Source organism: Echiichthys vipera (assembly GCF_963691815.1).
Source record: "Echiichthys vipera genome assembly, chromosome: X".
NCBI lineage: Eukaryota > Metazoa > Chordata > Actinopteri > Perciformes > Trachinidae > Echiichthys > Echiichthys vipera.
Genome location: NC_139825.1, coordinates 24,471,241 through 24,483,591, shown reverse-complemented (window position 1 = coordinate 24,483,591; position 12,351 = coordinate 24,471,241). Strand labels below are relative to the sequence as shown.

At 40.9% G+C, this 12,351-nt stretch overlaps 1 protein-coding gene across 1 annotated transcript in view; it reads right to left on the bottom strand.

The window, feature by feature from the left end:
• The window catches only part of kcnb1 (potassium voltage-gated channel, Shab-related subfamily, member 1), a gene marked incomplete at both ends in the record, with an annotated part of 31,760 nt that extends 19,463 nt beyond the window's left edge, over positions 1–12,297 (bottom strand). The window contains one exon of the mRNA XM_083938475.1: positions 11,689–12,297. Within this exon, the coding sequence (XP_083794601.1) occupies positions 11,689–12,297 (609 nt within the window). The remainder of the gene's footprint in view (positions 1–11,688) is intronic.
• Positions 12,298–12,351: the final 54 nt, after the last annotated feature.

The following is a 12,351-nucleotide window of genomic DNA, read 5'->3' as shown; positions in this document are numbered from 1 at the left end:
TTGGGGACAGTAAAGTGTCTTTTGACCCAGTGTTCATGTAACAGCTGAAATCTAACTCGAACGAACAAAGGAGCTGTTGAGCTTTGCAGTGGCAATGCACTAGTCTTGACCATTTCTGTAGAACAAAGATAAATTCTGTTCATCAGTGGCAAAAGTATACATTTCCATTTTTGTTAAATCCCCCTTTCCAAAAGATGACCACAGTTATGTAACTTATACATTTATGAATCTTAGTTAACAGACAGAACACGTCCACCGAAATTAATCCTATAGAGCAAAACATCCTTACTAAATCTATTCTGCAGCAGAAACACAGTACACTAAAGCTGTGCCCCAGTGCAAGCCTGGAAATCTGAGATGACACTACAATTCTGAACTATCCACTACAAAATGCATGACATGACTTCTAAAGTACTCACAACTCAACTAGAGAATCAGACCTCTGCACGATAACAGTGAATGAGTGCCACAGTCAGAATATGCAGCAAAGTCTGCAGTGTCTCCAAAACTCTTTCCAAAAGTGAATATAAAAAACAGTGAAAAGAGAGACTGATGGCCGTAATCTGGATAATCATCACTGTGTCTTGGTCTTTCTGTCTTTGGTCTTATGGTCTGCACTCTCATAATTCATCATATAAACACATCAAACGATAATTACAACCAATAATGTGATCATGTTATCACCTCAGTTCCGCAGTTTGTTTGTTTGTTTGTGTATGTGTGACGTAATCAGCGTGCAACTTGCTGTGATCATTCAGTCTCCTCGGCAGAAGAAATATTGATTTTGGAAACCTCTATGACCTTCGCTTGATTGCAACCTTCGGCCCAAATCTTCCATTTTCTAATGCATGTCTCCTGACATGAAGCAAAATATTTGATGCCTAAGAATTCTGCCAATAGTAACAAACTCACAGAGAATTTCATCACCTTTCCCTTATGTCCCCATCAGGCCAAACTTCTGCTACTATTCTGTAAAACAACAGACTGTTGACTGTGACAGTAAGAACGTCATCACCCGATCAATAATGCAATAATGACCTGCTCACTCTACATTGAACCTTACTTAGTAGACATCTGCACTCTACTCTACTTTCCCTAAGAGGTCCTTTGCCTCTTATGTAAAAATGTGAATTAATGCTTTCATCTATTGTTCTTTCTGAAACTATCAAGAAAAAACAGTTGACCAGTGCACACTGCAGGTACTTTCAACGAGTTCTCGGCATATGGACATAAAATTGTACTGTATAAATAGCCTCAAAGTGGCATTAATCAATAATTTTAAGTTACAAATGGTTTGAATTAAGTATACTGTGAAAGGAGTCGCTAATGTGATTTGAGAATTATCTTACACGTCTGCAGTTCTCCTCATCTCTAAGGAATATTTTAGCATCGTTAGCGTTGTTCTTGTTTTCTGGACAAAGCAGGTTGAGGTTTGCACAAACGTACTGATATACCCACTGTAATCTACCTGTCCAGCACCTAACCGACTAACAACTAGATAGTAAACACAGTGGAGTATAGCTTCTAAAGAGCTTGATGTTTCCTGTTATTAGTGGAGACAAAAACGACTTACATTAGTCAGGTGGCCAGAAATATCCACAGATTACAAGTGGATGCTAATGCTTCTCTGTGTCTGCTGGATGTGTATCAAAACGTTCGTCTATCAACTTAATACAATGATGATACTTTAACTTTATGTTTACAGCTTGTTCTGCTATCCCTAAGTGGCCAAAGAAATGAATCAATGCAAGTTGAAATTTCTTGGATGAAGACATGGAAATCAATAAATATGTTCTTGTCAAATTCACCAGAGTTACTTTGGCAACACATACTTGTCAAAAACTCACTTATTCTCCCACAAAAGTGATCCAATCTTCACCACACGTGAGGAAAATAATATTCTGGATGCCTTCACCATGGCATGTAAACAGATTGTTCTTGCTACAAAAGTTTTTGGCTGTGATTTGCAAATTAATTTGTAAGTAGGATGCAGGATAAGGAAGGGTGCCATCTCCAAGTGTTATAAGATCATGAACGTAATTGCTCAGCAAATACACAAAACACTCAATTTGCCACCATCCATCTGGCTAAAGGTTAAGTCACTTTCTGGCTCACAACGTTCCTGGACACATTTGGGGGAAAAAATATTGAAAAAGTCCAAAATATGTGTTCTTGTCAGTTTCTGCTGGTAAAAAATTATCTCAGCCTAAAATAAGCAGCTAGCTTTTGAATGCACACGTCTGGAGGCTTTGTTAGTTTTATGTACTGTCACAATTTGCCCTTAATAGCCTACATTTTTTAAACATATAGCAGTGACATACAGTAAGTGGCACTATTAATTACATCAGCCTTAATCTCCTGGGGTTTTCCGTCTGTTTGAGTGGGTGAGGGTGGGTTGGTGAGTGTATTCTTCATAAGAATCCATTAGAAACTCCGGGGATAGTACTTAACTACATTAGAATATGTGCTATGCGAATTTAGGTGCATGTTTATATGAGTGTGTGTGTATATTTGAGTTCTCTTAACAGTGATAAAAAAATCAGGGAGAAATAGCTCTTCCCTATTCAGGAATCTATACATTAAGTACTCTATAGCTAAAACTGATATATGGACCAAAAAAGGTTTGAGATTTTGAGTTTCGACGTTGCAGGTAGACTGTGGCAAGTTAAACGAGACATAACCACTCAGAGACACTGACAGGCAGAGAAGGTGACCGGTATGAAAGCAATCTTTGCAGCAATCTCAGTTTATACTGTATCTTTGCACCACACACCGATGCCACACAGACAAATGAACTGTGAAAGTCTGGTGTGTTATTTCCCTCTGAATCCCTTGTCAAGCACACATTTTTAATTTGTGACTTCAGTATCACACAGTTACTCTGCCAGCTGCCTGCCAGAGAGTTACATGAGATACTTAATGCTCACTTTGTTACTGCCCCCCATATACATATATACAGTATATATATATATATATATATATATGTGTGTGTGTGTGTGTGTGTGTGTGTCATCGGTGCTGTTGACAAGGGCCATCTAAGTGCTATGGCTGTAAAACCTGACTCAAAACTTTAAAAAACAATTTAGCGTTGACTCTTCAAAAGGATACAAAGGCTAGCTGAACCTGTGCATCATCTAGCCTCCCAGAAAAATATGTTGATGACAAATGCCTGAATTAATGAGTTTCGGCAAAATCTGTGCAAAAAGAAAGCTACATTTATATTATATTTTAAAATGGAACAGCGATCAGTGGTCTTCAGATATTCAAGCGCAGACTCAGGATGATCGAGGCTCTGAATTGGGACACAGAATTCGAGTCTTGTTTTTATATGACTTCCTATACATCATCATCCATTTGACTGGCTGCAACTTCCCAGATGTCAGAAATAGTGATCGATTCTAGTCTGGTTGTTTCATGTCTTGGATTCTGCTTCAGACTGATTTATGGGTAGGAACAAAGCCAAACTGCATTCATATGTCATCATAAGTGTGACAAGAGAGAAGCATAATTGGAATTTGTTGCCTGCCATCTGATGCACAATACCCACTGACAGAACAGAAAACTGGTGATTACACGTTTTTGGATTTACGGAGGAAGAAAATGACAGAAACATTCATGTCCAGCTTTGTTTTTTCTGCAAATTGGCGGAAGCCAAATACATATTGATACTGGGGTGTATTTCTTTGCTAAGCATCAAACTGAATAAAAAAAAAAAATGTAAGTGAAATCTATTTTAAATGGGATTTATTACAGTTGGACTTGGTGTTTCTGAGACAAGCCCCCACCACAGCGACTTCCTGGTTGATCCAATACGGAAGTGCCAAAAACTGCAGTACTCCGAGTGCCCAGTAGGAGTAGTTTGCACAACAGAGCAGTTTCTCATTGATCCCCATGTTAAACAGGCCGTTTTTCACAGCATAATTAAACCTACTTAGGACTTTTTTACAAAAAAACATTCTAGTCTGTATGTTTCAGTCATATCTCCATGACAACACTTAGGGTGAATATTTTTGTAATAGGCTAGTTTTAATTTACATTTTAAATTTTTTAAATTTGAGGTTAAAGTTTATGAATAATTAGGGGTCTCTTGAGTGACAGCTAGTCACGATTAGCATGCCAACTCCGTCATCTCGACCTGGACTGCGGTCATTTGTGTGGTGGTGGTGTAACCATAAGTGACAAGATGGTTTGCTCTTCGAAAGATGATTAAGGAACACACCACATTAATGTTCGCTTTGTTATGCTAATTAAATAGCCACACTTGCACCATGACTTGCAATACAGCCTGCTATCCATGACACATACACTAGATGCTAATCTGCAGCACTGCGAAGATTCAGGCCGCAAGGGTCGGTGTTTTACAGTCAATTAGTACTGTGTTAAATATCAGTTTAAGTCATAGATCATAAATACTGGCTGCCTGCACTCAAGTCACTCAAGCCACGCTGGTGTTTTTTTTTTTTCTCCAAACTTTATTTAATATCATAGCCGGTGTAATCTCCTAGAGACACAGGAGTGCCACTTCTGTTTATCTAGTAACGTGTTCTGTTGGCCTAGCTCCCAGGCGGTGGAGCTAATGTGAGCTAATGTGGCTAATTCTGTAAACGTCACCCAAACGGCCGTATCTCCCAGCCCCCAACGTCATATCAATAACCTTTTTTGGTAAGAGGAAATGAGGAGGAGAAATGAGGATCTGACAAGATGGCGGCTCCCAGAGGCGAATACGATTGGATCTAGTTGAGAGAACGGGCCACGGCAGAGAGGCTACGTCCAGTTTTTGTACATTCTATGATCTGAGATCTTCCGTAATTAGTGTCCGGGGATAGGGAAATATTTTAAATGATTACTAAATTCAACATTTTACTCAAAAATATAAGTCTTGTGCTACATTATCCCAATAATTAATAAGGAGAATCACATCACTACTTTTGTAGTTAATGGTTTGTAAGTGACAGAATAACGAAAAATTTGCTTGTGACATTCTCAGCACTCTGACACCAGTTCCGGATCACTGCTTGTGTTTTTGTCTTTATTTAAAAAAAAAAAGAAAGACAAAAACATTTCTGTCTTTTGGCCAACGAGCGAGCAAGCATCCAGCATACCTGCTAGCGCTAGCAACAGCTAATGCTAATGCTACCACTGTTCTGCAGTTCACTGTAGTCTTTGTTCTGAATACCCTCTGCCACATGGTTACACAAGGACTTTTTTGTGTATTACTGATGCTCCTCTTTCTGCTCCACCAGGATTTAACCCACAGCGACGGGCTTAATACCCCTGTCATCCAGCGTATCACCTACACCAGAGATGTCCTTCTACAGCTCGGATTTAACCCCCATCTCACTACCACCAAAGACTTGTTTCCTGAAGAATTACTCCGGAATTACTTTTATCTCCCCGGCAACTCCACTCCTTACAAATCAAGGTAACCAGAAGGGGTAGACAGAAGGCAAGAATAAGAGCCAGAATGAGGCGGGTGACATGTAAACAATTGGCGCTCCCCCTTGTGATTCTTGCCAATGTGGGCTCGCTCCGGAACAAGCTAGATGAGCTACAAGCTAACACTAAACATCTGCATGAATACAGGACTGCTTTCATTCTGGCTTTTACTGAAACCTGGTTGAACAACAATGACAGTGACAACATACTGCACACTGATGGCTTTGCTCCCCCATTAAGACTGGACAGAGACAGGGAGCTCACTAGGAAAAAAAAACATGGCGGCGGCATTTGTGTCTATGTGAACTCACGCTGGTGCGACGGCGGCTGTGGTGAGAGATAAGTTGTGGACCACTCAGGGAATTCCCGCAGCTCTTTTTCATTCTGGTGGATTCATCCCAAAGCTAATGCTGCTGCTGCCACTGAACACATCACAACATCACTAAACAAACTGGAACACATATCACCAGACTCACCAAAATTTATCCTGGGTGATTTCAACCCCTGGTCACCTGGGAAAGTCCTCAAAGGTTTCATCAGTATGTCACATGCAGCACCCACCTGGGGAAGATGCTAGACAAATGCTATGGGTCACTCCCTGATGCATACAGGTCTGTTGCCATAACTCCTCTGGGCTCTGCTGATCACAATACTGTCCTGGCATACACACCCATTATAAAGAGGGTTAAGAAGGTCATCAAACAGTGGACTAATGACAGCATTCTAGCTCTCCAAGGATCTTTTTAGTCCACAGATTAGAGTAACCTGTTAACCCCCTCTGACAACCTCAATGAGCAAGTGGACAGTGTCTCCTTTCTCATTCTGTGTAGACAACATCATTCCCTCCAAAACTGTCACAATCTTCCCCAACAATAAACCATGGGTTACCAAGGAGCTCAAAGAAATCCTCAACAAAAAGAAGAGGGTCTTCTTCAGAAAGAAGAAGAAAGAGGTCAACAAGGAAGTTAAGCAGGCAATTAAAGCAGCTAAGCTGAAATACAAAAACAAAGTGGAGGAAAAATTCACACGGGAACCTCCGCTCATAAACATGGCTGCTGTGAACATCGCCACCACCTGCCAAAATACCATCCAGGTGGACGATAGCAGCCATGCATCTCTTCCCAATGATCTTCTCAAATATGCTGATGACACAGTCCTCCTGTCTCTGCTGTCAGGCCCCTCACAGCAACATGGATCAGCTGTCCAGGAGTTTGTGGATTGATGTGACAGCTCTTGTCTAGAGCTGAACATCAACAAGACTAAGGTGATGGTGATGTCCTTTTCTGACAAACAGAGGGTGCTGGCTACAACAGCAGTAACCACCACAAACGATGGAGAGCCTGTTGAGCTTGTGGAGCAATACAAGTACTTGGGAACCGTCTTTGGTCTCCTGAAATTTTCCTCCAACACTGAGGAGATTCTCAGAAAATGTCACCAGCGGCAGTACCTCCTGAGGAATCTCAACTCCTTTGGAGTAAGTAAGACCATCCTCCGGACATTCTACTACTCTTTCATTTAGAGCATTATCACCTTCTCCATAACCTGCTGGTTACACTCAACCAGCCTCAAGAACAGAAACCGCCTGCTATCTAACCTCAAAGAACAACTGTTCACAAATGGCCTCCTGTGACTCCAACGACTGTCGTTATGACCCAATAGAGCACTAACAAAGTCTAAACCAACTTCCCACCAATGACTGTCACTCCAACAACAGTCGCTGGCACTTGGAGCGAAAGGATTCCAGTGACATCATCGGCCTTGTGAAAGGTTAAATACCTGGATCTCTACACCAGTTGGTTGGACCGGTCCCAGCCTTGTCAGTTGGGTACATGAACTGATGAAGCCTCTTGGATGAGAGGTGAAACGTCTTCCAAGACAAATAACCAAGTCCAGTTGCTTTTGACTGAAATTGCTATGGGGAATAACGATGACCTGGACAAATGAGAATATTCACAGGCTTACTCCTCAGGACTGTGTCTGCTGTATATGAACATTTCACATGCAGGTTAGCGAACCGGATCATGCAGGACCCTTCACACGCCCTCTTCTCATCAAATGAGTGGCTCCCATCGGGCCCGTTGCAGGACACAGAGGAGAAGGGCTACCTTTGTGCCCAGGGCAGTTCAGCTCCTCAACTCATAGACCTCTCCTTCACACATTACCCCCCCCCCTACCCAACCCCCCCCCCCCCACACACACACACACACACACACACACACACACACACATACACACACACACACACACACACACACTCATACTTCCCTCCCATGCCCACAATATTACTTTGCACTAGGTATCATCTACCTCATGGCCCATTTGCACCTGTTTAACATGAATATACTTGTTGTTTTTTGTTATGTTCATAACTTATTTATCTTAGTCACTCTTTTCTTTCTTTTTGTCATTGTGCAATGTCTGCTCTATGTACCTAATTACCCCCTGGGGATAAATAAAGTTTTCTTGAATCTTGAATCTCTCTTCTAATAGTTGTTATTTTTAACTAATAACTAATAATGGAATTATTTAAAATTATTAATGACACCCACATTTAAGATGACATTACATAAATGCCACTGAAGATGAAAAGGGTTTTTTCTTGGCACCAATCTGACTGTTAGGCGCTGCTTTGCAAGCAGACAAGCAATCTTATTTTATGGTGACTCAAATCTGATTTGAGCAACAGACATACAATGCTGTGGCCTACAAGGAAAGTAAACAGAGATGGATTCTCCTAGAGAATAATTAACGTGACATTTCCCTGACATTTAGTCGGAGGAATAGTGGAAGAGCCTGAAGAAAGGGAGGAAGGAAGTGGAGATATGAGCCAGTGAGGGGAAAGGGAGACAGGAAGGACGACAGGGCAGAAAAAACACAAGCAGGATTTTCCCCCTGCACATCTTGACAAATATTTCAGCTACTCGCTTTATTGTGTCGCTCTGTGTGGACATTAAAATGTGGGAAATAAGGACTTGGGCGATTACACTAACATACACACAAAAACATGAATAGACCTACTCTAATGTTCAGTACCCACTCCTTCAGTGATGATAAGATGATACTTCTGTTGCTTGGTAACCATTTGTTTTGTGCTCAGCTCTACAATTTGCCATCTGTTTATGGGCTGTTACACATATATTTCCATCTCTGATCCAGAATAGAAGAGCACAGCTGATGAGCTAACATTGTGGTCGGACCTGGACCGCTCAACAATCCCACCCGTGTGCTCCAGCTTATTAAAAAATTACTGTTTTTTTTCTGGCACGCCATTGTTCATGATAAGCTTTAAATGATGCCAAAAAAAAGAGAGATGATGAACACTTTTTTAAATGGTAACAACTGCACCCACTCATCAATTGGTGGTTATTAAGAGTTGTACTGTAGATTTGCAGGAAACAATATGCACAAGCACTTTGCTGTGTCATTATCAAAGGGAAGAGCACCCTTCCTGATTAAGCCTTTCAAAACTGTTCTCCAGTAGTCATTCGATAAATTGCAAATTTCAAGGGTGTGATAATGGAGACAGCAACGTATGGTTGACTCAGAGTGGTCATCTCCTTTTTGTAGGCTACAGCACTTTCTAAGCTCCAACACAATAAACATTGATTTTACATCCCTTTGATTCCTATGAAGAAGACGTTTCACTGACAGACTTGCAGAACTCATCTTAGTCTGTTTGTGGGGTAGCACTGACAGTTCACAACAAATCCTCACCACAAAGCATCAGGAGGAACACACTGCTAATAATTTCACTTCTGATATGTTTCCGAGTTAACAAGGCACTCAGCTCCCTTTAAAAAACGAGACAGCGTCCTCTTTGATCCCTCCAATCCAACCTAGAAGAGTGTGATCAAAGGCGGCTCATGTTTAACACTGCTGTGGTCTCACAGGTTGTGGTTGCAGGCGTGGTTCTCTGAGAAACCTCCTGAGGGTCAACTCTGTCTTTTTGTGCTGAATAAAGGTGAGCACAACTGATAGAATAACTTTCAGATAAGGAAATACTGTGCAGTAGGGTGAGAACTCTAATTATGACCAGGGACACAGGTTACATGCTCATTCAACCAAACAGTGCTTAATATTAACACAATAAGAAACTCTAGGAGCTTCTTTGCAGTCACTTTAACTAAACGGTTTGTTATTACATTAAGTATAGTCTGATTGCTTTCTTAACTGACTAAATAAGATAAACTCTTCACTAACCTTTTCTGGGTTTCTCACATTCTGTCCTACTGTAGTTGTTTATTGAAATATACACAACAATGACAAGTCACAAACATCCTCTATTGATCAAAGAGAGCCCCTTCCAAGCATTGATTCATCTGAATGTTTCAAACAATCCTAAATAATTTCTGACTTGTTATGTATCTGCACAAGGGTATAATTCAATATCCCAGCCTCCTGCACAATATCTAAGCTTCAATTGTTTCAGGATGATGCAGGATGAGGTTGTCACAAACAAAAAATAGAATGTACAGGACAGTCAAAATAAATGACTTGTGATGATGTATTTGTGCATGACCAGTGCACAAGGGCAGTCAAAGTATGCATGTGTGCATGTCTGGATGTTTATGCATTTGTACATCTGTGTGGTTGAAGGTGTTTTTAGAGCCTGTATATGATGGTTCTACTTTGAAGAACATTTACAGCCCACATCATTTAAAAAGCCAATTAATGATAAAGCACTGGACTTTGGTCTGGTAATAAAAGCATGACATAAGATATAGATTTTCACATTTTAAAGGTGGCTAATAGCAAGGCAGTGAGCTGCGTTTACTGTTTGACTAAGACATGCCTCTCATAGTTCTTGAACAACGATAATGGCAGATAATAGCACACACATCCCACACTGATAAATCACATCATCTGGCTTATTCTATAATTTCCAATCTTTACTTTATGTTTCAACCTTGGAACAATCAAAACACGAGTAAACGAACCACATGAGTTGTCCTAATTGACACATTTTGTGCAACTGTAAATGTGTTTTCAAATGTGCTGGTTCGTATTAGATGAAAATTGTGCCTTTTCACTGCTGCAAAACTTCTGTTTACCTCTTTAAGTAATGGCAATTATCTATGTACAATTGCTCATGTTACTCACACAAAAACTTAGCAGTACACAAATTTATAAAAGGTTGTAGTCTTGTGTACGGGCATTTTTATGGTAGACCTATTAATAGAGATTCAGTGGGCTAAAAACAATCATCCTAAAATAGTTGATTTCAAAATGCCACAAACATCCAAAGGAAATTACTTACTTCGGGAGAGAGACTACATTATGTATCAATAAAGACCATCTTGGGATGGGATTACACCAGTCACAAAACCAATGGCCCCCTCCCTATTTCCTACCCTCTCTACTTCCTGCGTCCATGCTGAGACCACACCCATCTTTGCACCCAGCATCCATTTTGATCTGAACTGCACCATGGAAGTACAAAGAAAACTGGATACAGTGTTTGAGGTGGGGCCCTGTTATTCCTATGAAAGTTGCTCAATGGCGCATGAAATCGAAAAATTTAAATTGCCGTATCTAAAAATGCTTCGATGATTGGCACTACTCCCGCACTGTTGGGCCCATAGAGCAGGTGAACTGGACTTCCGCTGGCCAAGCCAGCTACTTCTGGTTTAGCTTGAATGGGGAATGAATGATTTCATAATGTGGCTCCTCTAGACTTTCGAAATGTTATCTGACCTAATGCTTCAAACTCTGATAGTGAATAGATTCATTAAGACAAGGTTGTTATTCCTGAAAAAATATGTTCCCTGATTTTCAGACATATCTTTTGCTATGCAAGTCAATGGGAAAAGGTCTTTTTGGGCCAAATGTTATCACATGACAGACACAGAAGCTGTAATTCCACCGTTTAGCTACTATATTAAATTGGCTTCAAGCCTGTCACACTTCTCGGGGACCTGAACTACACTCCTGTGAAGTTTCAGCACACCAGTTCTTGAAGCTAAATGCTAACGTCAGCATGCTAACATGCTCACAGCAATATTGCTATCAAGCTGATGTGAGCAGGTATAATATGTATAACTATGTTAATCCTGTTAGTTTAGCATGTTAGCATGTTATACATTGTTATACAACACAACTCAGAAGGATGATGGGAATGTAATGTAATGTAATGTAATTAGTTTTGGCACACAGGAGAAGTTAGCTTCATCAATCATCATCATCATGCTATTGGAGGATTGCTTCCACTAATCCCTCCCTCATCTTTAACAACCAAAATCCAGTGACAGTTACCTTTGCTGCAATAGATGAGCTGGGCTTTTCCAGGAGGTCCCAAAGTTTCTTTCGTTTCTCGGCACAGCAAGTGTTGTCAAATTCTTCTCCCTCTCTGTCTTTCATATTGTCGGCTTCTCGTTTAAGCTCCTCATTCATTTGCTCCTTTTTCTGGTGGTACCTCGCCTGGCAACACGACTCCAGGTAGATTTCATCAATGCCCCAGTAGTCGAGTTCTTGACTGAATGACAGAGCACACATTTCTTCCATCATGTGCAGCTTACCCGTGCGGTAGAAGTTCAGAATTGATGTGAACGCCCCCGGATGTCGGTCAAAAAAGTACTCATTCTCCTCGAGGTTGTAGTCATCGCACACTTCCATCAGAGATTCATGGGTGTTGCAATCTCTTAACTTTCCCAAACGTGTTCGTGGTAGCCTATCTAATGTTCGCCACAAGACCTCATGTGGGAGACCCCCAACATTCAGCCTGACTCTGCGGAAACATGACTTGCTGCGCATGATGTCCACTGGCTCAGGTGGCAGCGATGAAGTTGAGCGGGAGCCAGCTTTATTTAACTCTGTCAAGGATTTCTCCATGATGAATTTAGGTTGAGGAATTAGGGAAAACATCCAGGGCTATGGATTACAATTGGTCCTGTTCTCTTTCATTATTGTATCTGAAGG